This window comes from Carassius carassius, chromosome 12, assembly GCF_963082965.1.
Source record: "Carassius carassius chromosome 12, fCarCar2.1, whole genome shotgun sequence".
Classification (NCBI taxonomy): domain Eukaryota; kingdom Metazoa; phylum Chordata; class Actinopteri; order Cypriniformes; family Cyprinidae; genus Carassius; species Carassius carassius.
Window position 1 is genome coordinate 34,661,727 of NC_081766.1, and position 18,672 is coordinate 34,680,398.

The window sequence follows — 18,672 nt, forward strand, 5'->3', positions numbered from 1 at the left end:
GAGTTTAGTTTGATCTCTAATTAAACACACCTGAATCAACTATAGTCAACAAATGAATCAACAACTTAACTCTTTGCACTTACTTTAATAACAGCCGGATGTGTTCAAACTAAACTCAGCTGGAGCGGAAATGAGTAAACTGTCCCACAGACACTCCAGTTTTACACACATCACACAACCACACAGCAGGAAACTATTTCAGCTTATCAGTTCTGGGGGGAAAAAACTTACGTGTAGTCGAGCTGTTGTGGTTGTGTGTTTGTGTCTCTGTATTCATGCAGTAAAATGGCAAAAGCCAGATTTTCTCAGGATGAGTTCTTGTGTCCGGTGTGTCTGGATCTCCTGAAGGATCCAGTGACCATCCAGTGTGGACACAGTTACTGTAAGATCTGTATTACAGACTGCTGGGATCAGGAGGATCAGAAGAGAGTCTACAGATGTCCTCAGTGCAGACAGATCTTCAGTCCAAGACCTGCTTTATTTAAGAACCTGCTGTTTGCTGAACTGGTGGAGAAACTGAAGAACACCAAACTCCAAAGTGCTGTTCCTGCTGGAGCTGGAGATGTGCAGTGTGACGTCTGTACTGTAAGAAAATACAAAGCCATCAAGTCCTGTCTGATGTGTCAGGAATCTTACTGTCAGAGTCACCTTGAACAACATGAGAGCTTTTTCAGAGGAAAGAGACACAAAATGATTGAAGCCACTGGACGACTGCAGGAGATGATCTGCCAGAAACACGAGAAGCTCCTTGAGGTTTTCTGTCGCACTGATCAGAAGTTTATATGTGTGCTGTGTACGATGGATGAACATAAAAACCACAAGACTGTATCAGCAGCAGCACAGAGGACAGAGAAACAGGTATTTAACACTAGACACTGATGAAATATTGCTGACACTTAAACCTGTTTTAACTTTCATCTTGGCACAGCAGTTTCAATTTCACAATCAAAATAGATCAAATCTACCAAAACATTAAATACATGTTTCTTCCATTCTTCCATAACACTAGCAGAGGTTTTCAAATTAACAAACAAACTTTATCACTCAAAATAATTACCTAAAAAAACACTAGCAACAGGTCAAGTCGAGCCACCCTTGTACTGATTGTGTCAAAGCAGCTTTATGGAGTCAAACATGAAAATAGATTGTCAATAATTCAAGAATACAAAAACAGAGTCCTTTTCCAGCTAAAGTCAGCTTTATAAGTAATAAGCAATATTTTAAAATCTATACGATGTTTGATAGGGAGCCAGTGCAGTGTTGACAGGACCGGGCTAATATGGTCATACTTCCTGGTTCTAGTAAGAACTCTTGCTGCTGCATTTGGACTAGTTTACGTTTGTTCACCCAATAAAGCATTACAATAATCTAACCTTGAGGTCATGAATGCATTAACTGACGTTTCTGCATTTGACACTGAGAGCATAGGTTGTAATTTAGATATATTCTTCAGATAGAAAAAATTGTTTTGGTAAACAGATAGCATTATACAATAATCTTTAACAAAAAAGACAGCCTTCTACAGTTTACAATTAAATGCAATATAGTCCATGTTTACATTACAGAAAAAAATCATAATTTGTCTCCTTTCACATAGATGGCAATGTAATTGATTATATTTCATTTAAGGATATATTTAAAAAAGGTATTACTGTAGAATTGTAGAAAATTGCTAATTTATTTATTTTTGTATTATGCTGGGTTTTGAGCTTAGGTTTAACATTTTTTTGTTTTTTTATAAATTGCAAATTACACATGATGAGAGAGAAAATAATTCATGTAGTTTAAAAGAAGTAGTCACTGAAGCCATTTTGTACAAAAGCAATTCTAAAATATAGCTGCAAGAAGCAATTAAAGACCAAACACAACAGAGGCAGAATGAGGAGCAGGCATGGCAGGGAGGGTCAGGCTAAACACGAAATTGAGTAATTAAATAGGGTGATTTTACTCAAACTTCAAACATTAGTAATATGATTAGATAATATGATCAATTTTGACCAATAGGTGGCGCTGTTATCAAATTGATGTGGTGTGGTCAGTATGAGGTGACAATGACACAAATAATGTTTGGTGTCACTATGTCAAAGCTTCTCAGATGCAGTTTGGCACCATGCCATTAAATTTGTTAATGCGGTAAATTAAACCATTTTGCCTATCAATGCAAAGCTCATTACTTTTGCCAGCATGGTCTGAAGATAATTTGGGTTGAATTTGTAAAAAATTTGACCTACAGTTCTAAGAAGAGTGGGAAGTCGTGGCCTAAAGATTAGAGAGTTAGAGAGTATATTACGACTGTGGTGCCCTTGAGCAAGGCCCACTGCTCTGGGTGTGTGCTCATGGTGTGTGTGGGTGCACTTTGGATGGGTTATTCGCTTGTTAAGTCTGACGTCACATAGCAGCGCTTCCATGTCCAAACGCTCTATCAGTTACCACGAGAAAACAACAAAAGGTGCTAATATAAACTCACAATGTTATAGAATACTAGCGAAAAAGTTATAATCTTAACTAGGGCTGTCACGATATTCGATTTTTCATATCACGGTTATTGTGGCCATAAGAATTCACGATGTCGATATATCGTGATATCTATAGAAACCTTGGGGTGAGGAAGATATCAGTCAAATAATTTTTTACTTTGTTAATTTTTTGAGTTTTTCTTTTTCACCCAATGAGCATAATATTTATACTGATAAACGCAGGGCACAAGACTCTGGCTTTCTCCGTCTTCTTTGCAGCTCCTATGAAATAACAAGAGAGAAAATACTGTCAAGTTCAACAGTATGATGAATAAATATTAATGGTAACACTTTACAATAAGATGCCATTTGTTAACATTAATGTATTAACGAACATAAATGAACAATGAACAATTAATGTTTACAAACACAACTTGTGATTTTAACAATGCATTAGTAAATGCTGAAATTAACATGAACTAAGATTTATAAATGCAGTGGAGATATTGTTCATTATTATTTACGTTATTTATATATGTTAACTAATGTAATTAACTAATGTTAACTAATGAACCTCATTGAAGAATGACCACAGATGGGGCATTAAGAGCATGGCACTGCGACAACTTAACATTTTACAGAGTTTAATGTAGCAATGTGGTCACACAGTTTTTCAAGATCAGTTTTAATCGTGTAACTGTTAATATGTTTGAACAAATAAATAAATAAAGTGTTACTACGCACAGGCCATATTGATTGAAAATAAGACAATAAAGAAAACGCGGTACTTATTAAAATAATCACCCTTTACTCAAATATATGAACACAGAAAACCTCTGTTAACAGTTTAATATAACGTTTCCCATACTATGACTAGTAAAATAATAACAAATCACTCTGATGAACACAGCTCTCCTCGGAGTATCTGTGAGCGCTGCGTCTTCTTCTTGTGTGGCAGGTGTCAGAGTTAAGGCACAATACTGCCACCTGGGCACTCAACCAGGTACTGATGATGGAGTATTTCCATGTGGTGTTATCATAAGAGAACTGTTCATTTTAAATATTGTGGTTATCACTAATACCGGTATATCGTCATACACTAAATTAACACGATATCGATAATTGTTTATTTGAATATCACGGTTATCGTCAATACCGGTATATCGCGACAGCCTTAATCTTAACCTTTAACTCCATGCCGAAGTCCCAGATAGCCAGACAATGAAAATATAAATATAAAAAAAATATATGAAGAAATTATTTGTGTTTGAGACGCTGTGAGCACGGATACTGTAGTGTATATCGTAAGTTTGAAAGCGTTTAGCTTAAATTATTAATATGAATAAGCAGTGCTCATAAACGGCTGCTGAGGTCGTATTCTCAAGTGAAGCGAGATGAGGCTTGGACCCGGAAACAGCGCTTATTACGTCATCACTTAACAACAGGATATGCAGAGCACAAATTCTGAGTATGGGTTACCATACTTGGCTGTATATCACGTCACATTTTTTTTTAAAGTAAGTTTTCAAAAAAAAGAAAAAAGGAACTTTGGCCAGTTATGGCATAATTGGTATCAATGTTCCTGGCATGACTCAAGGAATCTTTTTGAGTACTTTCAGGGCATGGTGCCAAAGACACATGCAAAGTTTTGTAACAATATACCAATGCATTTGTAAAATATAACTTTTTTAAATTGTTATGTTTTTAATTGGACGACCTGGAAAATTGGGTACCACTTGACTCTGCATGCTACTCTGAATGCAGAGATCTTGTGATTTTTGGCCAAACTGTTATAAGCAAAAATGTTTCATATTTCTGGCCCAGTAGGTGGCACTGTGCTGAAACTGTGTAGATGTTACGGAGGCCAGCTGGTAAGTGCTGTACAGGTAAACCTCACTCCCCTGAACTCAAGTGCTTTAGTGTCCTTGTTAGAGCGCCTGTCTCTCATGCTGGAGACTCAGGTTTGAGTCCCACTCGGAACAAGAATGGGGTGGTTACGACCAGAGGGGTTACACAGGTAACCTCAGATCACTGTTTCTAGCCTTTACAGTTCAAAAGTTATTAACACAAATGTGAGTCCATATTTGGACAAGTTGAGGTGCTAGAGGGTTTGAGTTAGAGACTCCAAATTTGGTGTGGTTAATTTTCAGACTGTCCTCTATTGATGTTCCAAATTTTACAGCATTTCACCATACAAATTCTTTTGCCTGCCATAGACTTCTAAAGCGAAAGAAGAAGACTAACAGATACAATAGTTGCCTACTCACCTTCGGTCAATTCTTCAGGAACGAGGAGACAAGGAGCACAATAAACAATCTTTTAATTTCTTGAAACACAAGGGTAATCCACCATAGGTCCAAGAAATATCACATGTATGGACAATGCAGACCTGACAGAGGAGAGACATTAACTTAAATTCTAGGGATAATTACTCAACACATGTGCATGGAATGAGACAATCAACATGGGACATGGAACACATGGAGAGAAAACACAACATAATGAGTCCAGGGGCATTACTCCCCCCTCCCGGTAGATGCAACCTTGCACTGTGGAAACAACATGGGGAGAGAATGGGTGGGAACTAGGGAGGAGGCTCAGGAGGAGGACAGACACCCGGGTGGGGGCCAGCAGATTGAAACCAGGGAGACGATGGAGGGAGGAGCCAGGGAAGAGCCATAACAGCGGCCCATGGTGGAGCCGATGGAGGGAGGAGCCTTGGAGGAGGAATGGCCGCTGACTCTAGGGGGCTGACCAACGGCAGCTGAGCAGGTGGTGGAGGAGTCTGAGGCAGAGACGGAGAGCCGAAGAACCAGGGTGACGGGGAGGATCCGGAGGTCCTAGGCGGAGCCGGAGACTGAAGCGACAGAGGACTCAGGTGGAGCCGAGGGGATGAAGGAGCCTAACGGAGACGGAGGGATGAGGCGAAACCAGAGGAGTGGAGTCCCGAGGCGCAGGATGGTCGACGCCAGACCAAGGCAGGCACTGGAGAATCAGAAACTGGATCAGAAACAGGAGGGCTGGACGGGACCAGTGGAGAGAGGAGAAGGGGCAGTTCGCTCGCTAGATCAGATTCCCAATCAATGAGATTCTCCTTTCACATATTGCTGTTAACTTGGGATTTCACACTTAAACTCATTCTTTCTCTCTTCCTGCAACTTGTGTGAATGTGTGAGTGCGTGTGCATATGTGTTAGAATAGTTTATATGTCTTTTTATCTCATTTATCTAAAAAAGCCTTATTCATATTGAAAGTGTTTCATAGTTCATGAAAGTCATAGTGTTTCATGCTTACAAGGTAATGTCTTAAACTGCTGATCTTGTTACTGTGTTAATTAATAATGTTTTCACTATACTTTGGATATTAATATCCATTGCAGAGTTGATGTTAAACGGCTCGTTCAATGAATCGCTGGCCGTCTCAGTGATCAGCTGTAAAACAGTGATTCTGTTCAAATTCCCTTGATTCCCTTTGAGCTAAATTGACCTGTTTCCCTTACACAGACACACAAACACTTTCTGAATCCAGATGATTTCAGTCATTTATAGCTTCAATTTGGAGTTTGTTTTGCCTTGGTTCTGTGTAGATTAATCATCTTTTTTGAGGGGTTGTAAATGTGATGCTCGTCTTTATGTAAATTAGATTTCATGATGATCTAGTTAATACTCAGTGTAGTGATCCAATAGATCATTTTCTAAGTAGAGGCTAATCTTAATTGTATAGAACACAGAACTGTCAGTGTGAAGCTCTACGTCTGTGTCATTTTAATTTTTATGATACTTATGCTTGTATTATGAAACAGACCTTAATCTTCATTTTAATTAATGTACAAAGATGGTAAATGTTCTGGAGTTTTAACCTACAGCCAATAGTTCTCAGTTCTTTTTTCTTTTACTGGATTCATCTGTTCACATGATGATTTAGAGCCAGTAGTTTTTCTGTGAGACTGACGATCATCTGTTTGTCTTGCAGAAGCAGCTGAAGGAGACGCAGAAGTCGTTCCAGCAGAGAATCCAGCAGAGAGAGAAAGATCTCCAGCAGCTGAGAGAGACTGTGGAGTCTCATAAGGTGAGTCTGGAGAAGAAGAGAAGTTTGTCTCGGTCTCAGTTCAGACTCACTGAAGCTGAATCACTGTGTGTCCTAACAGCGCTCTGCACAGACAGCAGTGGAGGACAGTGAGAGGATCTTTACTGAGCTCATCCGCTCCATTGAGAGAAGCCGCTCTGAGCTGATACGACTGATCAGAGATCAGGAAAAGACTGCAGTGAGTCGAGCTGAAGAACGACTGGAGCGACTGGAGCAGGAGATCAATGATCTGAGGAGGAGAGACGCTGAGCTGGAGCAGCTTTCACACACACAGGATCACATCCAGTTCCTGCAGGTAACACAGATCTAGAAGAACAGGATCATAGTGGGCTTGGGCTTGTATTATATTTTATTTATTCTGTTTTTATTTGCCTATAACATATTGATGAATCTGACCTTGAAAACCCCAAACATGAAGTGAGGCTGAATAACAGTAATGAGTCTCATCAGGTTTTCAGGGACTTTTGCAGCCTTACATGTCTGAATTTGTGGTGGTTTTTCTTAAATATTTATTATGGCAATATTTGCAGCAGTTTTGTGTGTTGTTTGCAGTGAAATCACAATTAATTTAATTAATTTAAGTCAGTGACAGTAAGAGTACAATTACCCCTTATTTACTTTTATGCATAATTACTGAAATTGTGTTTCAGTCAATGGTCACACCAAGACACCAAGAAATACTAATAATTCTACTTTTCTACTAATTGCATTTCATTATTTTTGTGTTACTTTTTACATAAATCATTTTTGCATTAACATTTAATTATCACAGGCTTGCATAATATTCTGCGTTTGATATACTGATGCTGAATCTGTTTTTGTGTGAGTGAGATGAGTAAATGCATGTTGACATTTAGTCTAGAACTACAGTAACATCATGTTCACACAGCACACAACGCATCTGCCCTCACTCCTAATTCCTCTCAACATGTCAATCAATACATGAAAAAACAAAGTAACTGGAATTTTTTATTGGAAAAAGTAACTTTGTAAAAATGTAAATTTTAAAGTAATGTGTTACTTTCAAAGTTACTTGAAAAAAGGTAATATGATTATGTAATTTATACATATAATCCTACTTATATTGCATTACCCCCAACACTGATTTGCACATTGTCACTCAGTGATTTATTATTATTTATTATTATTATGTATTTTTCTTTTACAATTTATACTAGTAAAATAATATTTTTGGTGAAATCATGTATTATGGGCCAAATAGCAAATATTCAATCCAATATACACTATATTCAGTATTCCATGTAGATGTTTAATAGTAGCCTTCATTAAAGCTCTTGTCTAGAAATGTTAATTTTGTCGCACACACTTAACATGTAAATATAAACAAGCTTGCTCAGCCGTATCTCTCTCACACATTTCAGAAACTAACAGGTTGCAAAGAAATAGACCTGTAGGTTGTGAATGAATGACTGAGAGAGATTATGTGGAAATATTAAATATGATTATGCTGTCCACAGCACAACAGACCCATTGCTACTATAGCAGCAAGGACACAGTATCCAGATCAGACTGTCCTTACAACCCAAACTAACCACATAATGCCCATTAAGGACATAAAGGACACTTCTCCATTAAATTTATAGACAAACTTTTCTATAAATGAACATGCATATCCATGGAATATATGCATTATTACCGTTCTGTATATTAAGCCATATCACCCTGGAGCCCAAGACCGGTTTCCCACTGAAGCTAAGCTTCTTGGATGGGAGACCTCCTGAGAAAACTAGGTTGCTTCTGGAAGAGGTGCTAGTGAGGCCAGCAGGGGGCGCTCACCCTGTGGTCTGTGTGGGTCCTAGCGCCCCAGTGTAGTGATGGGGACACTATACTGTCAACAAGCACCGTCCTTCGGATGAGACGTTAAACCGAGGTCCTGACTCTCTGTGGTCATTAAAAAAAATCCCAGGATGTCTTTCGAAAAGAGTAGAGGTGTGACCCCGGCATCCTGGCTAAATTCACTCACTGGCCTCTTGACCATCATGGCCTCCTAACAATCCCCATATCCGCTGATTGGCTTCATCACTCTGTCTCCTCTCCACCAGTAAGCTAAGTGTGTGTGTGTGTGTGTGTGTGTGCGGGGCGTTCTGGATCATCATCCAGGTGGATGCTGCACACTGGTGGTGGATGAGGAGATACCCCCCTGACAATGTAAAGTGCTTTGAGTGCCTAGAAAAGCACTATATAAATGTAATGATGGGAGGAGGATAGGATTCTTCCACAACTACTAGGAACTTGGAACCATTCATCTCTAATGCGCTATTAACAAAATCTGCCATGGGTCTGCAGCAATTGTCAGGAGTCAAAATACTAAACCGATTGTCATCTTTTAGTCCCATCTGGAAGCACGCATAAACCATGGAATCGCTCCAACTCACCAGATGTATCATGCTCAAGAACTCCTCCACATAGTCCTCCAGCCATCCCCCCTGCTGGATCGGCAGCAGGAAATCCTCAGCCCAGATCAACTTTAATGGTCTGCTGTTCTGTCACGTTACACTGGAAAGGAGCGAGGAGATGCGGGAGAATTCTTCACATTTTAATCTAATTTAAAATTTAATCATCAACAGGCATATACAGGAACTAAAAGACAGGGGGGCTGTGGGGGGGGGGGGGGGGGTGAATGAACAGTGCTAACTACCACCCTCAATACTCATGGCTGAAGTGCCCTTGAGCAAGACACTGAACCCCCAGTTGCTCCCCGGGCACTGGATCTATAGCTGTGTGTGTGTGTTCACTGCTCCAGGTGTGTGTTCACTGCTCATTGCTGTGTGTGTGCACTTGGATGTGTTAAATGCAGAGCACCAATTCTGAGTATGGGTTACCATACTTGGCAGATGTCATGACTTTCACTTTCATTTGTCATGTTGAGGGCCATGTCGGCATGATAGAGCAGCCGCTTTACTGTTTGATGTATTCCAGGTTCTTGTGATCATTTATAACCTGAAAAAGATGAATAGATCATTCTCTGTAGTTGTGTCATTTATCAAAAGCTACCTTAATGGAGAGTAGTACCTTGTTGCCTACATTACAGTTTTCTCAGCATTGCTTAATTTACAGCAGAAAAAGGCACAGGGATGGAGCTTATCAGGGATAACCGTGAAGTTGTGAGAGAACAGCTCCTATTCCATAATCAGAGGCATCAACCTCCACTATAAAGGGTAATTATGTAGCCCAGAAAAAAAATGTTTTGTTTTGAAACTCACATTTCTCTAGTCTGACATAAAGTTGATGCTCCTGAAGATGAGAGAGGACTGTCTTGACATCCTTGATATTGTGAAGTTATTTGTTTAATATTCATGTTTTTGCCAAGGACTTTTATTTTGGTCTTGCATCCTCTGATCTTGTAATGTGAAGGAAAATGCAAGAAAAAAGAGAAAGGACTGTGGCAGGAACGGAGACTAGTGTTGCTCTCCTCCCCAGTTCAAGGACTTTGCTCAGTAAAAAGTTACTAGCCGTTGAAATGTTCAAGTCCATTGTCTATTCACATCAACCCACAGGCAGTTAAACCCCACGCCTTACAATATGTAAAGGCAATGGATACCTGTACTTCACTGTGACGTTGTTGATGCCTTTATAGGCGATACAAGGACCAATACCCCCATCCTGCTGAAGCCTGCTGCTGCTGGTGAGGCAGTGAGCAAGATTAGTATTCTGGTGAGGGCTCATTCCGGTGGTCGGGTGGATTAGTTACAAATAGCAGTAGTCTTTTCTTTATTTGCAAGCAAAAAAAAATAAATAAAAAAATATGCAGGAATCAACAGCTTCTATAGCTTGATTTTGCATTTGCATAGTGTCTGAGCAATTCTTCAATGTATTGAAACCAAACAAAACTTGACCGTGGGCCCTATTTTAACAATCTAAACTCAAAGTGTAAAGCGCACGGCCCAGGGGCACGCAGGGCGTGTCCAAATCCACTGTTGCTATTATAATGACAGAAAAACGGTCTGTGCGCCGGGGCGCATTTTTGGAATGGGTTGTCCTTATTCTCTTAATAAGCAATGGGTGTAACGTTCAATAAACCAATCAGAGTGTTATCTCCCATTCCCTATAATAGGGAGATGCGCTCGTGCCATGGCGGATCACTATTTACATGGCGGCACTTGTTGGTGGAAAAGCTGAACACTTCTCAAGCAAAGAAACCGATCTGCTCGTGCACGAAGTTAAAGCAGTGATTGTGTCCTCGTCTTCTGGCATCAGAAGAACGGCTTTACAATGCTGAAAAAAGTACAATGATGTCAGGCGACGGGGAAAACAAAAGCTTGCTGCTAATAAAAGACAGCAGGTGGCCACGGGAGGAGGGCCACCTACAGTCACTCCAGACCTAACGCCAGCGGAGGACATCACTGCCTCTACCCTCAGTGCTGAATCATTGAAGGGTTTGGGGGCTTAGAGGTGGGCGTCCAAGTTAATGAAATGATAATGTGAAAATGTACACAAATTTCAAGCACAAAAATATTTTATTTATCAAAAGTCATAAAATATATAAACATGAAATTTCATTCAGCTCTGCTGGCTGAAGATTGTTCGGCTGGACCCAGTAGGCAGGAGGAGAGGGACGTTTCGGATGGAGAAGTAACAGTGGAACAACCATCTAGTTTAAGGGGAGAGGCGAGGCGACATATAGCACGACACGAGAACGTCAGGCATGAAGACTACCCATTCCTTACACTCCAGCAGGACAGCTTCAATATGCTGCAGAGGGAATTGGGTGCACTCCATTAGAGTATGCGGCATGTGAACACTCACTTGAGCCGCTTGGAGATGTTGCTGCTGCCCCTCGGACGCATCGCAGACAGCGTGGGAAGGCTCGCTGATTCAGTTAAGCGCATTACAACTGCAACATCTCTTGCAATAACTCCTCCTTCTACCGGCTCTTCTCTGTCCACCTGATCCATGTCCACACTGCGCTCCTCTGCTCCTTTACCCTCCTTTGCCGTGGTGCTTCCCGCCTGCGAGCCCAAAGAGGAAGAATATTAGTTATTATTATTAATAGAAATGTATTTATTTTTTTTCATTAAAGCTTTGGTTCTAATTAAAAGAGTTCAACGAGTGATGTTTTGCTGTTAAGTGGCCAGTCAATCTTTGAGTCATCTGCGTTGGATGCAGGCTTTCAGATAGCTCCACGCGATGAGTCAGTTAATATATATGTGTGTGTATTGGCATGATTGTTCAATTAATTAGCCAATTTCATTCATCATTATAAGTAGTAATAGGCTGAATTGCAAATGGGTACCCTAATTCTAATACACGCAATGACTATCCATCATTACACTTTTATATTTATGTAGCCTACACAATAATATTCTTTTACATTGTTATCCTTTTTTATATATATATGTATTTGGCATGTTTGTGTGATGCGCATCCCTGTGAGTACTAAGCAAAGTCAACGAGCACTGTAAGACCTACAATGTGAATCCATAGATGTGCTTGAGCTGTTAGATGGACATTTATTTCCTCTTCTGGAACTCGAGCTGCGTCAAATGCGCTTTGGGGAATGCGCCCAGCATGAGCAACTCTGAATATTGTGTGTAATCAGTCCAATGGAAGAGCGTGACGTCACAGGCGGGGTGACGTAAGCGCCCAGGAAGCTATAAAAGCACGTGCCGCGCAGCTGGCGTCAGCTTCGCATCTTTCAGCAAGCGCTCTGTGTGTGAATGTCAATTGTCTGTCTTGTGAGTCTTATTTACTGTTGTCTGTCCAGTTAGAGCTCCTAGACATGCCAAAGAGCAAGGCGAAGGTTAAGCATTTTGATGGCGATTCCAAATCGCTTTATAGGTTGTGTGTTCCTCCCTGCCCGCGATATATAACGGGTGGGGATACACACAGCCTATGCGTGGTTTGCCTGGGAGCGAGGCATGCTGAGTCGGCTCTCGAGGGGGCCGACTGTCCGCACTGTGTGCGAATGTCAGTGCGGCTGCTTCGTTCCCGGAGGGCCCTCTTCGAGGAGGGGGCCTTTGCCAGCTTTCCTCGCGGTGCTGGTCCCGCTTCTGCCGAGGCAGAACGGCGGCTGCACTCATGGGGTTCGCAAGTGGATTTGGTGGAGGAAATGGAGACTCTCTCCTTCCGCTTCTGCCAGATCCGGCACCCAATCCCTAGAGTCGGAAGCACGCTCTGTGGTTCCTTCCACTCAGGGAAAGGGGTCGATGCTCCGCCTCTCTTCCTCCGAGGAGGTTGATGTGGAGTCGGTAGACAGGGATTCGCCAACCCACTCGCCGCAATATGAGGAGCACTTGGAGGTGGTTACTCGAGCGGTGGCCAAGTTAAGCATTGATTGGCCCGCCGAAAAGACAACCGAACCGCAGCGAAGCAAGCTCGATGAACGCTTCCTGCGCGCGAGTCAGCCACCTCCCAGCCGGGGCATTCCTTTCTTTCCCGACCTGCATGAAGAGATCGCCAGGTCGTGGAAACGCCCATTCTCGGCCCCGATTTCCCGCCTCTACATCCCCTCATCTGATTATTATGGAAATGTGGTGGGGATGGATGCCCTCAAAGCCCCTCAGAACAACATCGGTTTTGGTGGGCAAAGGGTATGCGGCTGCAGGTCAGGCTGCTGCTTGTCTGCACACCATGGCGGTGTTACAGGCGTACCAAGCCGACCTGCTTAAAGAGCTAGACGAGGGAGAGGAGATCAAGTCCCATGATATTTCAGAGCTAAGAAGGACCGCTGATCTCTCCCTCCGCACCACCAAGGCCCGAGCGATTGGGCGGTCCATGGCAGCGATGGAGGCCGCGGAGAAGCTCTTATGGTTGACCCTGTCCGATATGAAAGAGCGGGACAGGGTCTGCCTCATGGACGCCCCAATTCAGCCTACTGGCCTGTTCGGCGACGCAGTCAATTCTGTCGTCGACAGGTTTCAGGAGGCCCGCAAACAAGCGGTGGCGTTCCATAAGTTCCTCCCTCGTCGCTCCTTCTGGGCATCTGGGCGGGAGATGCCCCAGCCGCACCCTAGCTCCTCGTACCGCGAGGCCCAAAAACAGAGAGTCCCAGCGACGCTCTCGGCCGAGGTCTTCTAAGCCTAAACAAGATCTGAGGGCAGTTATTGAAGCTAAGATGTCCTCGGCCAAGAAACCCTGACGCCAAAAACCCAGGGTTTCAGAGGGCAGCCTCTGCTGGGGTAGAGCGGTACACACCGCAGTACACGGTGCCCGTCTGGGGGCCGGTCTGCCAACCCTGCCAGTGTTCCAGGGCGCAGCGGTCCCCAGCGAGCATCGGTCTCAGTATTTTCCGCCCGTGCGCGTAGCGGGGCTGAGACGCTCGCCGCCCCTGCGGGGGCCTCTTCCACCAGAAGTCAGTCTCGAGAGACTGATTCCCTTAGTAGATTATTTAGCAGCATGGAAACTACTGCCAAATGTTTCTCAATGGGTCCTGCACACAGTAGAAAAAGGCTACCGTATTCAGTTCGTCTCCGCGCCGCCAATATTCAACGGGGTCATCCCGACGATAGTCGGCCCCAGGCAGGGTCTAGTTATGGAACAGGAAGTGAAAACCCTATTAGAGAAGGAGGCCATCGAGGTGGTCCCTCCTCAGGACAGGGAGTCCGGATTTTACAGCCAGTATTTCATAGTTCCAAAGAAGGATGGGGGGCGGCGTCCGATTATAGACTTGAGGGTCTTAAATCATTCAGTTATGAGATTGAAGTTCAGAATGCTCACAATCAAGCATGTTGTAGCTCAGATCAGGTCCGAGGACTGGTTTGTCCCAATAGATCTCAAAGATGCATACTTCCACATATGCATCCTTCCACAACACAGGAAGTTTCTGAGGTTCGCTTTGGGGGTGAAGCTTACCAATATCGAGTACTTCCCTTCGGCCTTGCACTCTCACCCTGCACGTTCACAAAATGTGTAGACGCGGCTCTGGTCCCCCTGCGCATGCAGGGCATTCGCATTCTCAACTACATTGACGATTGGTTGATTTTAGCTCAGTCAGTTAGCTCAGTCGTTCTCGCACATATGGGGGAGCTGGGTTTGAGACTGAACACCAGGAAGAGTGTGCTTTCTCCGGTTCAGAGAACCACCTATCTAGGCGTAGTATGGGATTCGACCGCAATGCAGGCACGATTGTCCCCTGCTTGTATCGAGTCGATCCTCATCTCAGTCGAGAGAGTCAGAGTAGGCCAGTCACTCACTGTCAAACAATTTCAGAGATCGTGGTCTGTGGAGTGGTCGCCATCTTACATGGCATATAAATTGTCTAGAAATGCTAGCAGTTTATCGTGCACTGAAGCACTTCCTCCCAGACCTAAGGGGTCACCATGTGTTGGTGCGCACCGACAACACATCGGTGGTCTCTTACATCAACCACCAGGGAGGTCTGCGTTCGCGCCCTTTGTACAAGCTGGCGCACCAGATCCTGGTGTGGTCCCAGAGCAAACTCCTCTCATTAAGAGCAGTATATATTCCTGGGAAACTAAATGTGGGAGCAGACATACTGTCGAGGCAGGAGCCGAGGCCCGGGGAATGGAGACTTCACCCAGAGGTGATGAAGCAGATATGGAGAGTATTTGACAGGGCTCAAGTAGACCTATTTGCGACTCAAGAGACATCACAATGTCCCCTTTGGTTCCCTCTAGTTCATCCAGCTCCTCTGGGACTGGACGCTATGGTACAGACCTGGCTGAGGCTTCGTCTGTACACCTTTCCCCCTATTGCTCTGCTCCCGGGAGTTCTGGCGAGAGTACGCCGGGACGGGATCCGTCGTTCTGGCCGGGCCGAGTATGGTTCGCAGATCTAGTCTCGCTCCTCAACGGCTCTCCGTAGGAGATACCGATCAGGGCAGACCTACTCTCACAGGTGCAGGGTATGATAATTCACCCTCGCCCGGAGTTGTGGAAGCTGTGGGTGTGACCCCTGAGGGTACAGTTCTGGAGTTTCTTCAGGCTAGACTCTCTGCAGGGTTGACCCACTCCATGCTGAAGGTCTACGTGGCAGGCATTGCGGCCTACCACGTCCTTCTCGATGGCCAGTCTTTGGGAAGACACCCCCTAGTTACACGTTTCCTCCGCGGTGCACTGAGGCTGAGACCTCCAGTACGGTCCCGTATTCCCCCGTGGGACTTGGTTGTGGTGTTAGAGGCAATGTGCAAACCCCCATTTGAACCTATTCAAGATATTTCAGACAGACATCTTACGCTTAAAACCTCCTTTCTGTTGGCTATTACCTCTCTACGGAGAGTAGGAGATCTTCAGGCCCTCTCTGTGGCCCCCACTTTTTTTTGATTGAACCTGGCATGACCAAAGCGTTCATATACCCTCGAGCGGGATATGTTCCTAAGGTTCCCTCTGTTACACCACGACCTGTAGTGCTGCAGGCCTTCTGCCCTCCTCCCTTTCGGGAGCCCGACCAAGCGAAGCTAAATTGTATGTGTCCAGTTCGAGCGCTGGACACATATGTCCACAGAGCTGCCCTGTGGAGAGAAACGGACCAATTGCTTGTATGCTACGGTCCCCCCAAGAGGGGTTCTCCTGCTTCTAAGCAGACTTTTAGTCGTTGGATAGTCGAGGCTATCAACGCCACCTATGAGTCCTCTGGTCGTCCCCCGCTGTTGGGAGCCAAGGCTCACTCTACTCTGGGTATAGCGGCCTCCAAGGCCTTCCTAGCAGGTGTATCCATGCTGGACATCTGCAATGCTGCGGGGTGGTCCACGCCTTCTACATTTGTTAAATTCTATGGCCTAGACATGCCAGTCACTCCAGGCGCTTCTGTCCTCTCGTCCTAAGCTGTGCTCTTCGGATACACACTAGGCAGGGGTTTGGTAGTCTGGCGGCGTTGATACTCGTTCCCCAAAGCGCATTTGACGCAGCTCGAGTTCCTGAAGAGGAACGTCTCTAGGTTAAGTATGTAACCCTAGTTCCTCGAGGGAACGAGACGCTGTGTCTCGGAGACATACCCCCGGCACCCCTGCCGGCACTTGCTGGTACTCGAAGCTGACGCCAGCTGCGCGGCACGTGCTTTTATAGCTTCCTGGTCGCTTACGTCACCCCACCTGTGACGTCACGCTCTTCCATTGGACTGATTACACACAATATTCAGAGTTGCTCACGCTGGGCGCGTTCCCCAAAGCGCATTTGACACAGCGTCTCGTTCCCTCGAGGAACTAGGGTTACATATGTAACCTAGAGACGATTCTTAGCAGATATTTTAGCATCCAAACTATTTCCTAGAAAGTCCACATATAGTATAACTGGCAAATACTCGAATCTGTAGCTCTATTATGACATATAAAATATGAAAAGAATGAAGCTGATGCTGTGAAAGTGCTGGATTAAGGTATTTTACTAAAGATCAGTCAAGTCAACAAGAGAAGCAAAATCTGATATTAGTGCAGGTTACTGGATGAAGTGTTGATCTGATGAGTTTTGATTTCCGGGTTTTTTTTTTTAAGAGTTTCCAGTCTCTCTCAGCACCTCCTGAATCTACAGATGTAAATGAAGATCTCTTCAGTTATCTCGTCTCTTCTGATGCTCTGAGAGAATCTGTCCATCAGCTGAGAGACAAACTGGAGGATTTCTGCAAAGAGCACCTCAATAAGATCTCAGACAGAGGTAAAGTCCTGGAGATTCATCTGCTCTCAGAAACCAGTCCATCATCATCTCATATCATGGAGAATATCATATTAGAAATGTGTTAGGAATAGATACAGGATCATGAGAATCACACTGTTCATTTCTGTTGATTTCCACAGTCACATTCACCAACATTGTTCCCAGGATCAGGAAGGACTTCCTACAATGTAAGTCAGTAAGAAAACCAGCAGAAAAGCTCTCTGAGTGTCTTAATGTTCTTCCTGTAGAAGTTGAAAGAAGAGTTTTATAACTGATGATGTAAATGATGATTTGCACAGATATCTGGTCATCTGTACTGATATACTGATTATACTGTACATTGAACATGAAGAGTTCTCTACATGAAAAGATCTAACAGATTCCTAATTCTGATTAGGAATAATATATATATTTTTAATTTTTTATCTCCATCAGATTCCCATCAGCTCAGTCTGGATCTGAACACAGTGAATAAATGGCTCCGTCTGTCTGAAAGGAATCGAGCGATTACAAACACTGGCAAAAAGCAGCCATATCCTGATCATCCAGACAGATTTGATCAGTGGTCTCAGGTGTTGTGTAGAGAGAGTGTGTGTGAACGCTGTTACTGGGAGTTGGAGTGGAGTGGGAATCACGGTGTGTGTATATCAGTGTCATATAAGAGCATCAGCAGGAAGGGATTGGGCAATGAGTGTGTGTTTGGACGTAATGATCAGTCCTGGAGTTTGTTCTGCTCTCCATCCAGTTGCTCATTCAGACACAATAACATAGAGACTGTTCTCCCTGTGATTCCCATCAGCAGGAGAATAGGAGTGTTTGATGATGATGATGATATTGTCAGGAGAATAGGAGTGTTTGTGGATCACAGTGCAGGAACTCTGTCCTTCTACAGTGTCTCTGACACAATGAGCCTCATCCACACAGTCCAGTCCACATTCACTCAGCCGCTCTATCCTGGGTTTTGGATAGATTATAAATCATCAGTGAAAATGTGTTGATGAATAAGAACAGAGTGTAGGAAGATTCTGTCCATAATTCTTTGAGCAACATGATAAATCAATGATTGTGAGATGCAAAAGAGTCTCTTCTTTTCTCTTTGTTATATTATTACTGCACCTGAACTTCTGTCACTGAAATAACATATCACAGGGTTCCTCAAATCTTGCCCTGGAGGTCCAAAGTGCTGCAGAGTTTAGCTCTAAAGGCGGGTGTACACGGTGCGAATTCGGATGGTCGGAAGTTCGTATGTCTATGCACACGTCACGAGTGAGTTTATCTGAAAATCGTATGGACGAGATGATATACGACACGATTTTTACGACCAGCAAATTCCGGAAGCAATCGCACGAAGTTGATAGACGTGTTCGACTTGAAGCACAGCTGCACACACGGAAGGATCACTGTATGACATTAAAGTACCGCGAGAGCGATAAGAGAGCACACATAAGGCTTGTTTGAGATGAGCAAAATTTGCGCAGAACCGATCACTGGTGATCACCACGAGATGCATGCCGGTTAGAAAAGTGTACAAGTTACGTCCGCCTTGCTCTGATGTCATGCCA

The 18,672-nt window shown here is 43.8% G+C and overlaps 1 protein-coding gene across 1 annotated transcript; it reads left to right on the plus strand.

The window, feature by feature from the left end:
* Positions 1-250: 250 nt before the first annotated feature.
* LOC132154375 (tripartite motif-containing protein 16-like) lies at positions 251-18,270 on the plus strand. Its single transcript, XM_059562901.1, has 6 exons — positions 251-858; positions 6,429-6,524; positions 6,604-6,837; positions 16,951-17,110; positions 17,251-17,298; positions 17,546-18,270. The coding sequence occupies exons 1-6, from the start codon at positions 286-288 to the stop codon at positions 18,106-18,108; spliced, it is 1,674 nt and encodes a 557-aa protein (XP_059418884.1). The 5' UTR covers positions 251-285; the 3' UTR covers positions 18,109-18,270.
* Positions 18,271-18,672: the final 402 nt, after the last annotated feature.

Excerpts from the sequence above, each read along its gene's own strand:
- LOC132154375 (XM_059562901.1), top strand. The coding sequence starts at position 286 with ATGGCAAAAGCCAGATTTTCTCAGGATGAGTTCTTGTGTCCGGTGTGT. Across the intron at positions 859-6,428 it reads CACAGAGGACAGAGAAACAG|AAGCAGCTGAAGGAGACGCA; the intron begins GTATTTAACACT and ends TTTGTCTTGCAG. Across the intron at positions 6,838-16,950 it reads ATCACATCCAGTTCCTGCAG|AGTTTCCAGTCTCTCTCAGC; the intron begins GTAACACAGATC and ends TTTTTTTTTAAG.